The sequence below is a fragment of the Poecilia mexicana genome, unplaced genomic scaffold, assembly GCF_051168715.1.
Source record: "Poecilia mexicana isolate PSO_F unplaced genomic scaffold, ASM5116871v1 scaffold_14, whole genome shotgun sequence".
NCBI classification, from domain to species: Eukaryota; Metazoa; Chordata; class Actinopteri; order Cyprinodontiformes; family Poeciliidae; genus Poecilia; species Poecilia mexicana.
In genome coordinates, this window is record NW_028263383.1 from 5,358,670 (window position 1) to 5,379,574 (window position 20,905).

At 40.7% G+C, this 20,905-nt stretch overlaps 1 protein-coding gene and 1 non-coding gene across 2 annotated transcripts; both read left to right on the top strand.

Annotated features, from left to right (window-relative positions):
* Positions 1-250: 250 nt before the first annotated feature.
* On the top strand, positions 251-16,313 carry ltn1 (listerin E3 ubiquitin protein ligase 1). The gene is made up of 32 exons (XM_014970386.2): positions 251-419; positions 610-816; positions 992-1,090; positions 1,473-1,703; positions 2,339-2,391; positions 2,511-2,691; positions 2,824-2,997; positions 4,309-4,499; positions 4,599-4,746; positions 4,839-5,096; positions 5,186-5,497; positions 5,703-5,912; positions 6,006-6,047; positions 6,135-6,324; positions 6,416-6,655; positions 6,794-6,947; positions 7,041-7,191; positions 7,910-8,120; positions 8,207-8,363; positions 8,455-8,568; positions 8,682-8,809; positions 8,892-9,027; positions 9,225-9,369; positions 10,129-10,342; positions 10,433-10,670; positions 12,218-12,295; positions 12,413-12,599; positions 12,694-12,859; positions 13,286-13,506; positions 15,050-15,244; positions 15,367-15,534; positions 15,622-16,313. The coding sequence occupies exons 1-32, from the start codon at positions 378-380 to the stop codon at positions 15,682-15,684; spliced, it is 5,304 nt and encodes a 1,767-aa protein (XP_014825872.2). The 5' UTR covers positions 251-377; the 3' UTR covers positions 15,685-16,313.
* Positions 16,314-20,573: 4,260 nt separating this feature from the next.
* Positions 20,574-20,646, top strand: trnav-uac (transfer RNA valine (anticodon UAC)). The gene has a single exon. It is a non-coding gene; the product is annotated as a tRNA-Val (tRNA).
* Positions 20,647-20,905: the final 259 nt, after the last annotated feature.

Here is a 20,905-nt window from a genome sequence, read left to right on the forward strand (position 1 = left end):
GATGTTGCTTTATTTTGAAAAAAAAAGAAAGGAAATCATAGTCACGTGGTTTTGTTTCGTTTGCTGCGTTCGGGAAAATCGGAATTTAAAATTTTAAGAAATAAAACAACTCAACAAAATTCCATTAAGTTAATTATTTCGGTGCGGAATTCAGTATTTACAGCATGCCTGGTTATCATTAATTATTTGACCATAGTTTGTTTCATACAGAAAGCGAGGAGAGGAACTATTTTCTCAACTTGTTGCTTTAAATATGTTAAGGTCTATAGTGACGTAGGACTGAGATGGTATTGGTCACTTCCGAGTTGAGGTCCTATGTGATAGCTAGTAAGAACACATTTGTATAAGTTATAGAGTTCAGATGTAGGAAGATCATCATGGGGGGAAAGAACAAACAACGAACAAAAGGAAATGTTCGGGTAAGCAACCACCAATATCTGTGAAACAGCGTTGATGGTACAAAGTGAGCTAACACGAGCTAATACAAACTTCGTGGTTTCAGCTAAAACGACGCATGTTTAAACTGTTTGACGACCATAAACTGACCATCAGGCGTATTTTTATTACCTCCATTGTTGTGTGAAATCATGTATTGTTTCCTGTAATCAGCCGTCCAGCAGCGGCCGAGCTGCGGAGGTTCTGGCCCGGGAAGGGGGTGCCATCCCGGGCTTCGTGGGCTTCGACACCACGGTCACCTCTGAGCTGAGTTATGTCCCAGCTGTCCACGGAGCGGAGGAAATAGACAACCTGGTGGATGCTGATTTCCGCCTAGTGCTAAGGAAACTCTCAAAGAGGGATGTTGTCACCAGACTGAAAGTGAGCTTGATCTGGATCTGTTCGGAATGTTGATCTGCAGAATCAGACATAATGTATATTTGATGCTCTTGTGAACTTGAAGCGAAATATGTTTTCTTTGTAAAAATTAGGAATAAAAACATCACCTTCGAGCTCGTATCGTTGAGAGTGTGTTTAATAAGCTTGTTCTTCTCAGGCAGTGCAGGACTTTGGGGCCATGTGTCAGGAACGGGATGCAGAAGAGGTGAAGGGAGTTCTGCCATACTGGCCAAGAATTTACTGCAAGATATCAGTGGTAAGTTGTTAATTCACTTGACATTCATACAGTTATCCACTCAGCATAGTCACTTTACATAATATAATTTGATAAACCAATCTGCCAGTGATGAAAATTGGCCATTTGTCTTCCTACTCAGTAAGCTTTAAAACAAAATAACTATTTTTGATTTACACGCACAGCAATTAACAGTGTGTACTGTGATGCATGCGAGACATGATGTGATGCATAAATGTAACTAATAGTGTAACAGCAGCACATTTTATTGTCATTTTAATCCTTAATAAAATAGATATTGGTCTTGATCTCTAATGTTTTTAATAGTTGAAATAATTAATTTTTCAACTAATTTTCCAATCATGCATTAAAGTGTTTCTTTGTTTCTCATTTCATGTGTTAGGACCATGACCGCCGTATCAGGGAGGCCACTCAGCAAGCTTTTGAACAGCTGGTGCTAAAAGTGCGTCGCAGCCTGGCCCCGTTTCTGAAGAGTTTGATGGGCCACTGGATTCTATCGCAGTGTGACACTTACACGCCCGCAGCCTCTGCCGCCTGCCAGGCCTTTCAGGCTGCGTTCTCACCTGCTAAACAACCTGAAGCTCTCAGCTTCTGCAAGGACGAGATCCTTACTGTGAGTGGAAATGTTGGCTTTTCTGCAGAAATGTGGATTCTTGTGCTAAAATACGCAGAAGTGGTACATTGCAGAAATATCCCTACTCTTAAAGGTTTTCATGTAATTTTTGCAACTGCAAACATCAGTATATTTTGTTTTGGTTTTATGTGCATAACAGAGTTTGAAGATATGTTCTGTCTTGTCACAGAATTTTATTTAGAGCTGAACTTTGACTACACCATTCTAACACATGACTCAGATTTACCCCTAACCAGTTGAAATGGTCAACATTTCCATGATTTTCCTGTATTTGCCTGCATCCTTCAGCATTTACACTGATTAAATTTCACACCGGTGGTCACAGTTTACTAATTAATCATTACGGAAGGCAGTTGCTTTCATGGAGTTTTATTAGAAAGCTATGACAGGAAAATGAGCTGAATACAAATGCATGTCACCCTGTCCATATATTTATTTGTAAAAAATGTTGAAAACAATATCATCATTGTTTTCCCTGTTTCCGAAAATGCATTGCTTTCCATTGGTCCCTCATAAAATCCAAATAAAAACGTTGAAGTTTGTGGTTGTGATGTGACAAGAAATTTCTAAAGGTCCTACGTATGTAAGACATATAATTTATTACTGTGTTGCAGGTGCTTCAAGATGTTCTATTAAAGGAAACCGCAGACACTCTCAGTGATTCACAGTATGTTAAAAACCTTTACTTAATCTTAGCTTCTGTCTGTTCCTTTTCTGTGTGTGTGCAGTAATGATATATTTTTGAGGAAAAAGATTTACTGAGGCACTTGTACTCTTGTTCAACAGAAGTGTGTCAGAAGAGGAAAGAGAAACCAAATATGTTCGCATGCTGACCAGCTCGCTGTTGGGGGTGAAGAGGCTACTTTCCTTACTGCTTCAGGATGACAGGGCAGCACTGCAGCAAAGATTAGGTCTACTGGCTAACTCTGGAAAGTTCTGGAAATACAGCAAGCACAAGACGCCACAGGTGTGCATTAAATGACGTTTACATTCAAAGCGAGAAGATTCGAACAAGAACATGTGCTTTGTTAGCCCTTGTTACTACCGCAACTCCCTGTCAGTCATTACAGTTGCAGTAACCCCGTGTGTTGCTCCACAGGTCAGAGGAGCCTTTTTTGAGATGCTGTGTGCTCTGTGTGAATTCACACCTGATCTGGTTCAGAGCGAAGCAGCACGACTCTGCCCTGCTGTTCTCCTCAGTATCGATGACACAGACCCTGTTGTGCTTCCTCACGTGTGGGAGGCAGTTCTTCATGTTGTGTCCACTATTCCTGTGAGTTTGAACGACCCTGCTTCCTCAGAGCCCACTGTCCTGCATGTTGTAGGGGTTCCTCTGCTGCCATAGTCCTGACCAGCAGAGTCAGTTCTGTTGGAGCAGAGTAACATCTAAAACATGCAGGACAGTGAATCTGTCCTGCATGTTCATATGTTGTCTAAAATTGGTTTTAATAGTGAAATCAGTAGGTAAATCAAAGAGAATTCTAGATGTTTATTGGTAGATCAGGTGAAAAGATATTATTCCCTGTTTTGATACCAGGAAACAAAGCAGGAATATTTCTGAGAGAAAATCACTTGAGCATTGGTAAACTTTTTAGTACTTGCCATTAGGCTGTGCAATAAACCCAAAAACTACATCTCAAAGTTTACAGGACTGAGTTGTTGTGTTACATGCTACATTTCAGGACAATACTACTAGAAAAAACTGACTAGCTTCTGACTTGTTTGGAAGCCAGGAGAATGTCTCTTTAGTCTACAAATAAAATGGCAAATAAAAAGCTGCAGTTGAAGGAACTACTGGACTTCAGTGTAGACAAGTAGAGCTTTTGACAGCTCATATGCAGCCTGAAAAATCCCAGACATGGCCCTGATGCAGACATTATCTCCTTTCGCTAAATTCTTCAGGTTTGTCTCGCCATTAAATATTTAACAAATCGCACTAAATTGTGCAGAGATGGTTTGAATAGTGAAACCATAGGGGCCGGACTAAACTAGTATTGGCTGTTAAAAATCCCAGGATAATGAGTAAAAGAAATTTTGAGGCACAAAAACATGTTAAATGTTTTTTTCCCCCCCAAAAGACTTGGAGATGTTTGATAGATTCTTCCTATGCAGGACATTTTTGGCTTAATATGCTGATTTATGAACAGCCAGAAGGAGCATAAAGAGGGTCTTGTGTTTGTGACTGTATAACAACACTGTGGTCAAAGAGGCTATTGAGACCACTATGAAATCTTCTTGCAAAACATTCTAGTGGGAATTTCGAGATAGCTAAAGTTTGACCCAAACTGGGTCATTAAACAGTCCTGAAGACATCTGGTCTTTAACAGAGGAGGTTGGGGGGAAAAAAACAAAATCAAGACTGAAATCTTGAAGAGTCATGTGGAAAAAAAAAAAAAACAATTAGAAAAAAGCGAGTCAGAATTCCTCCTCAATAAGGTGAGAACCTGATAAATACAGAAAACAAATAGTTCTTCTTGAAGCGGTTCTCAACGCAACTCAATCACGGATATATTTAGCATCTCATTTTCTTTAAAATCTTTAGTTTCTTAAGTGTGATTTCTTAATCTTCTGTTAAATGTTTCAGGATTGTTGGACACATGTAAATGCCAAGAAGGGCTTTCTTCCTAAACTCTGGGCTCTGTTGAAAGAAGGAGGTAGAGGCATGGCTAAAGGGCTGCATCCGAATCTCATGCCTCTCCTCAGTAAACTGCCGCAGCAAATCACCAATCCTGACTTGGACTTCTACACCACTTTTTACACCGCATTCCTGCAAGGGTAACTTTTGTAACGTTTGTGTTTCTATATGTGAAATGTTATCCGACGTGCATTTTCCAAACATAATTCCTGTATTTCTGCGTGTTTTGTGTTGGTCAGCCTGTCCAGCGAGCGTGCGGTGATGAGCCCGTCGGAGAGCGCGGTCATAATGACGTCTTTCGTTGAGTGCTTGCGGTACAGCATAATGCAGAACGCCGGGGACGAGCAGCCTCAGGAGAAAATGAGGAGCATGCTCATTTCCCAGCAGGTGTGATCAGGCTGTCATGCCAAATTTTCCCAACTATTTTCATCTTCTGACTCTCAGATGTTTCTTAACAGTGTTTTGCTCTATTTCTGCAGCTCCTACCTTTGATAGAAAAGGCTATTAGAAATTCTTCCCTTCAGAATGGGCCTCTTTTCCTGCTGATCACCGAAATGCTCATTTCCTGGGAGAAGAGGGCGGGATTACACGGTGAAGGCGAGGAAAATGACAACAAGGACGTCTTCAAGAGACTTTTAGCTGACTTCTGGGAGGAACTCTGTCTCCTGTGTGTGCGTTTTGTCGACGACGAGGACGTTGATCTTCAGGCTTTGGAAGGCGTAGCCACTTTGCTGCAGGTGAGTTTGCTTTTGTGCTTCAGTGAAATGTATCAAGCAAAACATATCTGAAATAAGAGCTGGTTGTTTTCCCTCTCGAATCTCTCCAGGTCATGCGCAATCCTGAGAGAATAAGGAAAAAACAAACCCAGAAGAAGAAATCTGTCAGGATGTGTCTCACGAAGACAGAGGAGGATGAGAAATCAGTCATTCAGGGAGAGGGACTTGAAAAGTTTGCGCAGGCTGTGTCAGAGCCTGTGCAGGAGAAGGCGTTTGGGTCCCTACAGACTCAGCATTTTGAAGACGCCGTGTGCCAGCTGGCTCAGCTGTGCCTCGTGCATGTGAATGAGAAAAACTCAGAGAAACATCTTGTTTTTCTGTCCCTTCTCCTGCAGTCTTTCCACACGCCCAGGATTTTCAGTGTAAGTCAACGATCTATTTTCATTTGACAGCGATTTCTCTGCTGCAAAATCTGGTTAAGCAAATTAATTTATAGTGCGATGACTTTTCGAATGCTATATACTGTGCAACTGTTTGTCTGTAAAAGCGTTCAAACCAAAACTCCTAAAGTGGCATTTTTATCTTCACACTAGGATAGATTTTATCTTACATTTTTACTTGTTTCAGACCTTACTTGAATTTGACGAAATTAAACCTGGAGATGATAAATGGACGGAGGAGAAAAATCCATCAGTTCAGTTTCTGCTGAGGCGTGTGGTCATGTGGCTGGCGGAGGTGGGCCGCAGCGATACCGAGCACCTGGTGGAGATGGTTTTCAGCTCACTGTCCTGCTGCAGCCAGGAGGAGACCACACATATTCTTAATCACATCACCACGGTAACCTCATCCTCATTTGTTTGATATCCAACTGCAGTTTTACCTTTTTTTTTTCCCCCCTTGTTTTTAATGGTCCGTTTCTCTTCTTTCTAGATGGGTTTGGAGTGGAGAATTATCCTGCAAATTATTCAGAGAGTAAATATTCAGTTTTCATGAGACTTAAACCAGTTTGTGGTTTATGTTTAGAAGAGACTCCTTGACTCTGTTTTCTAACTTTTAAAGGCATGTAAAGATCCCAAGACTCGGGCAAGCTGCAGGAACTGGCTGAAAGGTTCGGTTCTGGGCGAGCAGCTCCTGGGTCTGACTGAAGAGCTCTGCAGGATGGAGCACAACTCGTCTGCTCCCAAAACCCCCACAAGCAACAGCAGCTGGACGCTTATCAGCCTCGTTCTCTCTCAGAACAACAACAATGGTAACTCCAGAGAAACTGTGCAGAAATACTACAAAGAGTTTCTCTGTGCTTGACAAAACAGATGATCCGTCTTACATTCTGATGTGTTTAGAGTCTTTAATTGGGGAGGTGTACATGGAGAAAATGTTGGAGAAGCTCCACACTACTCTGTCCGAGACCAAGAGTCTGTCGGACGCGGGCAACATGGAGCCGCTCATCTCCTTCATCTGCGACGTGGCTTCCTCTTTCTTCTGCTCCGTGCAGGATTGCCTGCTGCTCCTCTCTGCTGAGGAGCTCCTGCTGACCGTCTTCCAGCTGACTGCGCAAGATCAAAGACACACTCAGCTGTCTGGTGGGTCCACACACACACACACACACACACACACACACACACACACACACACACACACACACACACACGTTGCACAAAAATGTCTAATTAAGCTGCGAGAGAAAGAAAAAGCAAATTCATGTTGCCATTACTTTTCAGAATCACTGTTGGATAAGCTGAAGAAAGTGTGCATAGCTGGAGTCAGGACACTGGTGCAACACTGTGAATGCGAGGTCCGCCAAGGCGGCTTCCTGCACAGTGCAGCCGTCTGGGTCATGAAGCAGCTTCTGACCATCAGTCTCGATATTAAAAGGTAAATATTTGTACGTGCATCTTATTTTTTTCAATTGGTCTTTTGCGTTATCTTGAATTATTATTATTATTATTATTATTTGTTTTGTTTTAGCTTGCAGGTTTTAGTCGGAGCTGTCCAAAGCTTAGTGGAAACAATCGTCTCCGTTGGCGACCAAGCATCCTCCGTCCTCAGCCAATTCTTTGCTCTTCTGACACCGAGCCAGACGGAGTGGACCAGAATCAGACACGCCCTGTCCCCTCAGGTCAGCAAGTCCACACCTGACTATGGAAAAATTCAAGAACATCTGCATAGTGATTACAGAGGCCTTGCAAAAATAATCCTACTCATGAACTTTTTCACATACTGCTACATTACACCAAGAAATTTTACTTTTCATTGTATTTTGTTGAAATTTTATGTGGCAGATTTAGGAATCTTTGTGATTTACTCTTTCCATTTTGAGATGATGGATTGAGCAGTTTTCTATCAAATGTTTTCGTTTTATAGCCTAACTGAAGCCTTAATCTTCTTACAAACTTTCTGCCCCTGACCTATCTGGTACGTTACTTAATCTGTTGTTGAGTAACGTTAAACAGACTGATCAGTTCAAAGAACAGCTGCATTCACACCGAGATTAAATTACACCAAGGTGTTATAGGTCAGGTTACCTCTAAAGATTATTGGTTGCACTAGATTTATTTTAGGCCAGTAGCATTAAAAGGGTTTTGATACATAAGCATTTCACCATATTTAGAATTTAGTAAAAATATTGGAAACTGTTTCATCCATTTCAAATGTATTTACTAATTTGTGCTGGTCTTGGATAATATTCCCATAAAATGAATTGACGTTTGTCCTCCTCGAGTGACAAAATAACAAACATTTGAGGGGTAGGAATACTTTGCAAGGCACTGCACAAAGAAAACATTTAGCATTCATGTGGTACCTCCATTTTTTTTTTTTTCACTTGTTGTCTTCAGTGGGTCAAATCTCCTTTGCTGTCCAACCGTCACAGAGGAGTTTGTGAAAAACCCTCTAAGGACATGTGGAAGTTCAGAGACTCAAACAGGCTGCCTGCTCACCTCTGTGTCTGTGCCGTCTTGGGAATTGTGGCCCAGACTGCTGCAGTTCTAGCTTCTGGCCAAAAGGAGGCGCCGTGTTCTTCATTCCTCCCAAACCTTACAGGCACAGGTAGAAAACAGGACTCTCTGTTAAGAACAAAATCGTTTTCTTCTACCAGTTTTTGATGCTTTCATAAGTTTGTTCCTATTCAACAGTTTCAGAAGTGTTGTACGCGCTGCAGTGGTGTAAGGAGCTCGATTTCCGGCCCCCAGTAGCATCTGCTTATCACAACCTGCTGGCTGAATGGGGACTATCAGATGGACTCCACAGCAAAGTCCCAATGAAATCTCTGCTAGAGACCCTCTACTCAAGGTCAGATTCACCTCAGGCTTTCTTTAATTTTTCTAGAAGTAATTTTGAATATTATCCTCTGATTAAATTCTTCTCCTTTTCTGACCATAAGGTCCGTGACAGATGGAGGTCTGTGGTCTCTGACTCTAGAAAACTACATTCACACCAACGACTTGGCAGCCACTTGCAGTGGAGCTCTAAAAAGACTTTATGATAGTGCAGACAGGTCAGTAATTTATAAGAAAGTATTTGATTTTCAGTTTTTTTTTTTCTGAACATTCTTAGCTGTGAAATTGTAGCTCTTGTTTTGTTTTATACTAAATATGTTTATCTAATCAGTCTTTTCCCAGTGAATCTGAGCAAACTGAGCACGCTGCAGGTGCTCTGCCCACTTATGGCTAAAGAAGACAGAGAAACTCTGATTGCTTTGGCTACTGCTGGAATAATCAACTGGCAAGAGGATGAACGTGAGACACCATAGCACTATACAGGAATCTATATCTGATAGATGTATATATGCAAGTAGTAATTGTTGGCTGTGTGTTGCAGATGTTTATGGCAGTCTGGCAGTGCTGCTGTGCTGCCTGAACGCCAACACGCCGGTTGAAGAGGAGGTCATTCAGGCTGTCCTTGCCACTCTGATGGAATGGAGGAACAGCAGGGAGGACTGGTTTCTCTTTAGCTGGTAACTGAAACAACTTTTACACTAGCAGATACTGCTGTGATGTGCAAGATTTGCAGCATGTCTTTAAAAAACAAAGTTAATCTGTAGATTAGACACTTTATGCGTTCAGGACCATAGAAAACGCTGATGTGTCGACTGACGTTGTTACAGATCAGTTCCTCTCCTGCTGTTAAATTAGCCACATCTGTGTATTTCAGTGACTTGTCCGAAACGACATCTGAGCAGCTGAACCTTAATGTGGAGATGATTCGATTCTTGTGTTGGCTGGTGACTCACTGTCCAGCCGTTCTTGGGGGAAACCAGTGGGACTTTCTGCTCTGCTCCATGTTGGCCTGGTTGGAGGTGAGACAAAGATTCTGCCTCACAAAACTATTCACTCCACATTCTGTCACATCACAACCACACATTTCTATTTATTTTACTTCACTAGTAGGCCGATACAAAGCAGTGCAAAAATGTGAAGCAGAAAAACACAGGAACTGAAAAAAGCTTGTGTGGATTTTCCTTGGCCGCCCCTGAATTTATACTTTGTAAACCCAACTTTCTTGATGTATTTACATCTATAGACTGAAAATTTGATTTGTTGTTCTTTGTTAAACATTTAAATCTTAGTGAGATCAGACAAAGAGCGTTTGTGGAACAGTAATTTTCAAAGTTTGCCACAGATGATTTCATTTGAGCTCTGGCTGTGTTTGAAGTTTCTGTCGTGCTGGAAGATGCGACTCTGCTCTACAAACAGATTCTTCCCAGTATTGCTCAGTTTTAAACTCCTTCCAGTTTCCCATCAGTTATGACCAACTTTCTCGTCCTTAGTGAATAAAAGCAAGCCCACAGCCTGATGCTGCCACCACCATGTATTACTGTAGGCTGTTAGTTGCCTTACATACTTTAGTAAAGAGTTAAATTTGACTGTAATCTGACTAAACTACCTTCTTCTCCATGAATGGTTTGTGTCTTCCCTTTAACAAATGCTTGATCTTGCCGCTCTTGTAGACCAGATTTGTGGAGCTCATGAATAGTACTTCTTCTGTCATCAGGTTCTCTGAGCAGAGCTGCTGTTTTCTCTAACATAACTCAGTTTTTAACTTTATCCAAACCCAGACTGCCAGTGAGAATGTGAGCTGTCTGTGGAACCCTTGGGCACAGCTATTTGTGTGCGAGAACTCTGCATTGATCGTGACGCTGAACCAGTTCTTCGCGTCGCCGTCCTCCGACGTCCTGGAGAAGCTGCCATCAGAGCTGGCTGGCGAATGGAAAGATTTCTTCATAGAGGGAATCTACAACCTCCTGTTGCCCCTGCCAGTGAGAATCACTGGTACGTGTGTTACCTTTATGTTGGCAAGTAATTGTACTAATTGTCCTAATTTTAACATCTTTATTCACTTATTATTTCTGGTTCAATCAGAGGCTTTTCCTGAACCGGATGACCCTGTGTTCCCCATGGCTGTTCTCCAGTCGCTTGGTTTGGCTCTGACTTACATTCCAGTCCAGCAACTAAACCAAAACTCCTTGACGCCACGATTTATAGCAGACCAAAAGACCAACCTGCCAGAGCCTCTGCAGACCCTGCTGAACACTTTGTGTCCCCTGCTGCTGTTCAAAGCCAGGCCTTTGCAGATAACTGTTCACCACATGCTGGAGAAGTAAGCGTTTTTCTTTCTTGTTGTGAGAATTGCTTGATTCTGTCAGAAAAACACTTGAAGTAAGTCTGATCTATAGTGTTGAGCAGTGTTATAGTTCTCGAGATCGGTCTTGGTCTCGAGACCATTTATTGATGGTCTCGGACTCGACCGCATTTGGTCTCGGTCTTGTCTCGGTCTCAGGCTCTGAGGACTCGGCATTTTATTTCAAGACCGGTCAAGACCCCAAATGTGAATATATCACTAAGCGTACAGCATACTGTCCAGTTTATTTGTTAACATCTTTGTTTTCACTGGATGCAAAACACACCGATTAAAATCCAAGCAATTACGTGTTTCTGTTACTTCCCTCTCCCCATCTTTCACTTGCATTCGGCGCTCTGAGACATGCGCAGTGGTTTCCTCTCAGCGGCAGAAGATGTCTGTCTAATCGTCAGTAATAGAATAGCGCTGCATAAATCATAAGAAATCCGATGGCCACAGCTAACTCAGCAGCGCTTCACTTTCACAGACGGTGGGGTCTAGTCTAACTTTTTTCGTCACTTAGAAAAGAAGCTCAAAGAAAGGTAAGCTCTGTTGACGTGATGTTAGCAAAGCTAGCTGTACAGAGACACATTATTTGTGATGAAAAAAAGTTGTCACTCACTGCGCTGAATCATTGTGCGGAGGTGTTGACTGATTTGTCGCATATATGGGACAACACTGTGTCCAAATGTCTGCAATATAGTGGCGTGACACTTAGGAACAATCCGATTTTTCTGAACAGCTCTTTACTTAGAAGATAAGACTGGAGTGTCAGTGAGAGCCGTTGTTCTATCAGATTACCATACGCTGTCAGAATAGCGTACATGCAGTGAGTACCATACCTGCGCATTAAGAAGTCCGACCATCAGAGAAGTTGTCAGTTCACCATATACAACAAGTTATGACAAAAATAAGTCATTAAATAGTTTTCAATGATAGATATACATGCGTTGTCGTGGTTTCAAAGTGTATTTAAAGCAGGGTCTGGCTGCAGCTGCAGTCAACTACAACACACGGTCGTGTAAAACTCATTATCCTACTTAACTGTTAAGTCAGGATGCCATATAACTGTTAATAACAAAGTGTATGACCATATGTTATGATTTTATGTTGCTGATTAAATAAAATCATAAGGTAATGACGTGTCTGACAGATATAGCCATGAGGCCTGGCTAAGCATATGACGATATGACAGCGTATGCTGACCTGGCAGAACACCATTCTGTGTTCTTGTAATGCTCTGCGTACACTGCAGTAGCTGTCATTATTTTATTTAATTATGTATATTGATATTTTTTTAATTAACAAATAAATAAAACAAGAATGAAAGATCACACAGAGCATGCACATTGCTCTTTGTTTGTCTCGATACACTCTGGTCTTGGTCTTGTCTTGGTCTTGGGTTAGGTGGTCTTGACCACAACACTGATGTTGAATTTGCTCAACACTGTAGATCTGTTCTGTCTGTCAGGTTAGCTGATGTTTTGCACACAATGTTAAAGAAAAACTTCTTTTTGTCGATGAAGGGTGATGCCACAGCTGCCTGAATGTGATGGCGAAGGCGATAACAATAAGTCTGATGACGACAGAGATGAGCCATGTCTGTAAGTGAAAGTGGAGAAATTCTGTTGCCTCATCACAATGCATAATTGAAAAGAAAGAAATGAATAAAATGAAACAAGCGTATATATTTGTTCAAGTTGTGGTGTGTTTGATCTCAGATCTCCTCCAGCTGCACTCATGGCCATTCTGTCGACCTGTGAAGAGTTGTGTGACAGCATCCTGGCAGCGCTTCAGGTGGGAGAGTTCGCAGTGGTCCAGCCTCTCAGCGTGGAATACTCCTGCATACTGGCTTACCTTCTTGCATGGAAACTACTCCTTACTTTTTTCAAATCCTCCCCCTCCCATGTGAGTCTCTGTCTAATTTCTACTGGAAATGTGGGTTTATAAAGACTAAAGAAGCTGATTTTGATGTACTGTCACACTTTTTTTTTTAATGTAGCTGCGTGCCCATTATGCTCAGTATCTGAAGAGAAGCTGCTCTCTTAACAAGCTGCTGCTCCATCTCTTCAAACTGATGCCTGAGAACCCGACTTGCCCGGGCCAGGGGACGGAGACAAAGGAGAGTAAAACTTTCTTCACAGAGAGTCTGCTTCTCACAGTTGACAGTAAGTCACTTTGAAACTTTTAGTATTTTGCAAAGCTATTCCTATCCTTTGAATGGTTGCACATTTTAACAAACTGCATCTATACATTCAGAAAATCCTGCTAAGTGTAACTATGTGTAAATCAAATAAAATAAGATCTGATGCTGTGTAAATGTGTTTGCACCACTTTTCACACCAAGTTACAAGTTTCAGTGTATTTATTGGGATTTTATGTGATAGAGCAATACAAAGTATAGGATAGTCAAGTGGAAGGACAAATTCACATTTTTCAAAGTTTTAACGTCTAAATATTTTTAACACGTGGCATGCAGGTGTGTTCAGCCCAATCATATACGTTAACGGTTGAGTCTGTAAATAATAATAAAAAAAGCTTAAACGGGTCTGTCTGAGTTCTTCATTTTTTTCTGTGCTGTGACTTGACTGCAGAGAATGTTGGTGTCGAGTGGGAGCTCCCCCACCTGGCCTGCAGTGTGTACTACAGCACAGTGCAGGACCTGCCTGCCATGGTGCGTCTGTGGTGGAACAGCCAGGAGAAGAGAGTGAGCTCTGCCGTGGAGAAGTTCACCAGTAAATACGTCAGTCCTGTTCTGTCGGCCCAGGAGATCTCCTCGGTCCACGACAGCACTCAGATGTTTGACAGCATGACTGTAAGTTGGCAGGCTAAATGCACTCTGCACACTGAACAAGACAGCCTTCAGAAAGCATTTGTTAAACTCCTAATTTGCTCCTGCTGTGAAACAGTAATTTTCTAGACTTAAGTCGTTTTAAAATGTCAAGTTTAATAGATGTAAGCTAATCACTCATGTCATAATGGAAAGCGGTATATTTAAGCTGTTTCTATATGTACATGTTTAACACAAATAGATTTCTTGATTTGTCAGCTAGGTTCTCTTGATATAGAATATACTTTGTAGTTTCTGGTGCAGGCTTTTGCATTTTCTTATGTGAAAGTCTTTGGGAAGCTTAGAAGCCCTTTTGTTTGGTTTTGGTTTAACATTTCATATACTGCGTCAAAAACATATTTATCATAAGTTTGAAGTTTACTTTTCAAGGTAGAGGAGCAAACAAAAGGCTGAATATCGACCCGTTAAGCTTAAACACTTTGGATAAACGTTAACTTACTATCAGATCACTATCTTTACATGATGTATGAACATCAAACCAAAATTAGGTGTAGTTTAAAATCTACACTTTTTAAAAGTGTTTTTGCTACGGACCTTTGAAAACGTTACATGGTGTAATTACACCAGTGGGAACACAGATCCCAAAGGGTTAAAGAAAAGAGAAAACAATTTACACTGTGCACCTATCAGAATTTTATAGCCAATTTCTGATCTCTTAATTTTATAAGTTAGAATCTGCTGATACAGATTTTAGACAATACAGTTTGCTAAGGGCAAAAAAACATGAACAGCATTGAAAATATTTTCATCCAGACTTGTCGTCTAGACTTCCTAGTCTCTCTATGAAAAGCCTGCCATAAACTTTAATAATTATTCATGCTGAATGTGAGTGATCCATGAAAACAACCATTATAGAGTTGACATGTTTAACAGGATTTTAGCATCATTTACTGGCTTTTTCAGCCTTTTTGTGATCCGCCGACGGTCTTTGACTCTTGTCCTCTTCTGCAACTTAAATGAGCAGCTGACATGCTGTACAAAAGGCTTCCAGCTTCCCAGTGCTTCATTATGGCTAAGTTTGAGTTGCATCACCAAATTACATTATCCGCATCAGATTTGTGATGTTGGCTTGTCTTGGTGGTCCTTAGGGTGGTGCATTCACAGAATAAAAAAAGATAGGATTTCAATATTTCCATACACTAGTCAAAATAAAAATAACTGATTCCCATCACCTTTCATTTCTTGGTTCTTTTTCACTCCAAACTGTTTTTTTGTTTTGTTTTGTTTTGGGTTTTTTTTAGAAGAAATTTGTTAAATATTTCCATCTTTTGATTGCCAGTAGGTGTGATGTTGAATCATTAACTACATTTTGTGATGCATCATTGCACTTTAATGAAGGTGCAACATTATACTGTTCTGTTAAATTTAATGAACTCTCATTTGTGTCAGTCCATTAAGTGTGATCTGGGTGTTTAATTGTATATCCGCTGCTTGATTATCTGACTGGAGGACCCCCCTATGGTATTAAGACTATATATAAATATATTTTTTAATCACGTCTCCTCAGGTTAAAGCCCGCTCAGCAGCGCGAGAGGTGATTGCCACGTACTCTGTGGATGATATCTACATCGAGTTGGTGATTCAGCTGCCGCAGAACTACCCTCTGGGCTCCATCACTGTGGAGAGTGGGAGACGTGTGGGCGTCGCCGTGCAGCAGTGGAGGAACTGGATGCTGCAGCTCAGCACCTACCTCACACATCAGGTAGAAAAACAATCAATGCACTCTTTTAAGGCACTTAAGACTCAGGTGTTTTTAAAGTGCCGAGTATTTTTATTTGCTGGGATTAGTAGGGTAAAAAACAACAACATTGTTTGTACGGTCAGAACGGCAGCATAATGGAGGGCCTGGCTCTGTGGAAGAACAACGTCGATAAGCGCTTCGAGGGCATCGAGGACTGCATGATCTGTTTCTCTGTTATTCACGGCTCCAACTACTCCCTGCCAAAGAAAGCTTGTCGTACCTGCAAGAAGAAGTTCCATTCTGCTTGTCTGGTGAGACATGTGATATTGAAGTATTAATGTGCTCTAAGCAACCAGTGACAGCCTGCATTGATATTGCCTTTTTCTCTTCTTCCACAGTACAAGTGGTTCACTTCCAGCAACAAGTCCACCTGCCCGCTCTGCAGAGAAACCTTCTTTTAGTCCTCTGTGTCTGCTTTGGATGAAAGAAGACGACTCTGTCTGGACGACTGGACGCTTGCATACAGAATGTTATCACAAAATTTTTCCAAAATGCTGTATAATTTCTTGGATTACTCGAGTAATTAAAAACAATCTGGAGAAATTGTGGAAACTCTAGAGCTATTCACATTTGAACCTCCCCTATGTCCGTACTCGGACATGTCTGTATATAGCAATGCTTTTCCTGTATTGCTTATGTGAAAGACCAGTGCCCTCATGTGATTGTTTTTATCTTTCCCGTTATGCAGCGGTTTGTTCTTTGAGTCCCCCACATGCATGCAGAAAACATTGTTATTAAACTGATTTGATTATCACAGGAAGTAAAATGAGTTTTGAAATATGAAAAAAGCTCGAAGTGTGAAAAGCTGGTTGAAGCAACGGTAGATCCAAGTCAGTTTTTGATGAAAAATTTCCTAATATTTAGGAGTGCAAAGCGACTATCTGATGAGGGGCATTTTATCTGTCAGAAGCAGGAAACAGGATAAAATATCCAAATGCACACAAATGTTGGGGCCTGTGTGTCTTACCCTGTGCCTACATCCAACTGTACATGTTGAAAAGTAATTTGAATAAAACATCCTGAATTATATTGGATAAAATGTCCTGATTCTTCCCAAATACACCTCGTACGTCTCAATGTATTGGATCGTCTCCACCAATTTTTGACATCAAACTGTTTTTCTCTCAATTGCTTTTCTTTTTTTTTTTTTTTAACAGAAGCCTTAGAGATATTAGAACATTTCATGCTTTCCTCTGCTGAAGAGCTTTAGTAAAGAAACTGTTTTCATTTTCCAGCAGGACTTTTTACCTGCCCACACTGCCTGATTTAATCATGATTTGACTGGGCTGGATTGGCCTGCAACCCAAACCCCCCATTGAGAATCTAAGGCACATGTGTCAAACTCAAGGCTCGCGGGCCACATGTGGCCCGCCATGTCATTTTATGTGGCCCGCCCCAGCATTTTATAGGCCGATGATTGACTTTTTTAGGTTTTGAGCACGAATTGACTACAAACTACATCTCCCACAATGCATTCCGATTGTTACCAGCCAACATTACGGCTTCTCGCCACTAGAGAGCAGCAGAGTCCCCTCAAGCTGCTTATTGAAAAGCGGTGTGTGCTTTTAACAATTTTTTTTTTTTTTTTTTTTTTTTGCGTGGTTTCGCTTCTCCGAAATGGACAGATGTTACGTCTGCAGCTCCTCCAGAGCGCCGCTCTCCTGGGTAACGTGCACCCATTTGTTAAAGCCGCTGGATGAGTTACTCCCAGCGGTTTCTAAGTCTTCGCCGTCTGCAGTGGTTGAGCAGCGGACTGCGCATGTTACAGTCTAATTAACTTTTGCATCGTCATTTATTTCCTCAAGATAAACTGCCGGCTCCTCAAATGGATTAACACAACGTTGCATTCTCTTTAGTTTTCTCTGGTCTGTAATGGAGACTTGAATTTAACGCGCCATTTCAACCAAAGGTTTGTAATGCGCTTCCTAACCATTTTTTATTTGTAAGTATTGATTTTATTTTTTAGCCATTTAGCCAAGACTCAGTAGAACCATTTGTCTCTGCCAATGACATCTTCAATTCATTTTTTGATCCCAGGCTTAGTTTATGGACTGAAAAGACAGAAACAGTTACCATCAGTGTTGTGGTACTCGAAGTTGGTCTTGGTCTTAAGACCATTTTTTGATGGTCTCGTCTCGGACTCGACGGCATTTGGTCTCGGTCTTGTCTCGGTCTCGGGCTCTGAGGACTCGGCATTTTATTTCAAGACCAGTCAAGACCGCAACTGTGAAAATATCACTAAACGTACAGCATTCTGTCCACTTTATTTGTTAACATTTTTGTTTTCAGTGGATGCAAAACGCACCGATTAAAATCCAAGCAACTATGTGTTTCTGTTACTCCCCCCTCCCCTCCCCACCTTTCACTCGCGCGTGGCGCTCCAGGACATGCGCAGTGGTTTCCTCTCAGCGGCAGAAAATGTTTGTCTAATCGTCAGTAATATAATAGCGCTGCAGAAATAGTAAGAAATCCGATGGCCACAGCTAACTCAGCAGCGCTTCGCTTTCACAGACGGTGGGGACAATGTCTAACTTTTTTCGTCACTTAGAAAAGTAGCTCAAAGAAGGTAAGCTCCGTTAACGTGATGTTATCAAAGCTAGCTGTACAGAGACACATAAGCATTGTGATGAAAAATGTTATCACTCACTGTGCTGAATTATTGTGCGGAGGTGTAGACTGACTTGTCGCATATATGGGACAACGCTATGTCCAAAAGTCTGCAATATAGTGAGGTGACATTCAGAAACAGTCGATTCTTCTCCACGGCTCTTTACTTATTAGATAGGACTGGAGTGTCACTGAGAGCCGTTGTTCTATCAGATAGCCATACGCTGTCAGGTTAGCATACATGCATTAAGAAATCCGACCGTCAGAGGAGTTGTCAGTTCACCATACGTAGCAAGTTATCATGAACATAAGTCATTAAATTGTTTTCAATGATAACTATATAGATATACATGTGTTGTCATGGTTTCAAAGTGTATTTAAAGCAGCGTCTGGCTGCTGGTGGAGTCAGCTGCAACACACGCCCGTGTAAAACTCACTTAACCGCTAAGTCAGGATGCCATACAACTGTTAATAACAAAGTGTATGACGATCTATGTCATGATTCTATGTTGTTGATTAAATAAAATCATATGGTAATGACGTGTCTGACAGATACAGCCGGTGTTCTATCACATAGCCATACGCTGTCAGAATAGCATACATGCAGTCAGTACCATGCCAGCGCATGCGCATTAAGAAGTCCGACCGTTAGTGTAGTTGTCAGTATATGCAACAAGTTATGATGAAAATAAGTAATTAAATTGTTTATAATATGACATAATGTGATAACTAGATGGATATACATGCGTTGTCGTGGTTTCAAAGTGTATTTAAAGCAGGTCTGGCTGTAGCTGGATGCCATACAACTGTTAATAACCAAGTGTATGATGATCTACGTCATGATTCTATGTTGCTGATTAAATAAAATCATATGGTAATGACAGCGTATGCATATCTGAGCTAAGCGTACGACTATCTGACAACGTATGCTGATCTGACAGAACACCGTGAGTTCGTGTTAAGCGTATGACAATCTGACCTGACAGAACACCCGTTCTTTGTTCTTGTAATGCTCTGTGTACACTGCATCATTATTTTATTTTATTATGTACGTTAATATTTAAATTAACAAATAACTAAAACACAAAAATGAAAGAGCACGCAGAGCATGCACATTGCTCTTTGATTGTTTTTGTTCAAAGTGGCAGCTGTAATGTCTGCCATGGTGTCAGACTACCTGGCTTCATGTACTGGGATAGAGAGTGAAAACAGTCACGATGAGCGCCTTCTGTTTGGTTACTTCTTGCTTGTTGCTCCTTGGTCAGTGTTCATGGTTGAGCGTTATTTACCGTCAGGGCATTGCCTCAATTGCTATGTTTAATGGTGCAGACAGTGGTGGTGGTTTCTTATATGAGCAATATGGGCAAATGCCCAGGGCGTTATGTTTTTAGGGATGGCACGAGACCATCACACTTTTTAGCACATAAATGGAATATTTAATATTGGTAAAATGTATTAAGTATTTAATATCTAGGTGTTTTATGGTAATATGGATCTTTCAGATTATTTTGAGAAGCAATTTCGATCATATTTTACATTTTATTGTGTCATGTAGCGCATGCCGCTGGTCTTGGTCTTGACTCGGTCTCGACTCCCCTCGGTCTTGGTCTTGACTTGGTCTCGGACCCCAAAAGTCTTGGTCTTGTCTCGGTCTCGATACACTCTGGTCTTGGTCTTGGGTTAGGTGGTCTTGAACACAACACTGGTTACCATTATATATTTTGAACTGTTGATTTCATTTTTGAACCATTTTTTAATTGTTCAAAAATACAATTTACATTTTTTAATTGTAAAATGTTGATTTTATTTTTGAACTATCTTTATTTGTAAGTATTGATTTTATTTTTGAAGTGTTGATTTTATTTTTGAACCATTTTTTATTTTAAAGTGTTGACTTTATTTTTGAACCATTTTTAATTTTGGAGTGTTGATTTTGTTTTTGAACCATTTTTAATTTTGAAATGTTGATTTTGTTTTTGAACCATTTTTTTAATTGTAGAGTGTTGATTTTATTTCTGAACCCTTATTTATTTTGAAATGTTGATTGTCTGAAAGACCTTAAACATGAAGTGACCAGTACAGGTTTGAACCGACGACCTCAGCATTACCAGCACGGTGCTCTAACCTGCTGAGCTAACTCACCTACCTTACAAACTGTTGAGTTTCCATGGATTTAAGAAGAACTTACATGATCTTACCACAATGAAGATTTGATAAAAGTGCTTATATTCTAATGTTTTTCAAAACAACATACATGATATCTTATTTTCCAGAGATTTTGTATTTTGAAGTGTTGATATTACTTTTGAACCATTTTTAATTTTCAAGTGTTGATTGTATTTCAGAGATATTTTTTATTTTATTTTAATGTGTTAATTTTATTTTTGAACCATTTTTTTATTTGTAAGTATTGATTTTATTTTATAGCCATTTAGCCAAGTCTCTGTAGAACCATTTGTCTCTGCTAATGACATCTTCAATACAATTTTTTGACCCCAGGCTTAGTTTATGGACTGTAATGTGAAATTAGGCACAATTGTTTGTCTGACAGTTTGTTCACCAAGTTACTGTGCTCTCTGAGAGGATCTGTGGTATAAGTATTTGACATTTTTCCATGCCAATTGTTGACATTAGTCTCTAACAAAATTTGGATCATCTACCGGGAACACTGTAAAGAGCATGAGTTTCTGTAGTGTAGTGGTTATCACATTTGCTTTACACGCAAAAGGTCTCTGGTTCAAAACCAGATAGAAACAGATTTAGTATCTTCTATTCATTGCAGGTGTTTACTAAAGGTCAACAAGGGTTCTGTGGTGTCATGGTCTGTACTCTGAATCCAGGCATCTGAGTGCAAGCCTCAGTTGAAATTTTCATGCATTGCATCTCACATCATCAACTTTGGAACCTCAAACTGAAACAGAGCAGAGAAGTTCAGTTCCTGTAGTGTAGTGGTTATCATGTTTGCTTTACATGCAAAAGGTCTCTGGTTCAAAACCAGGCAGAGATGGTTTTTGT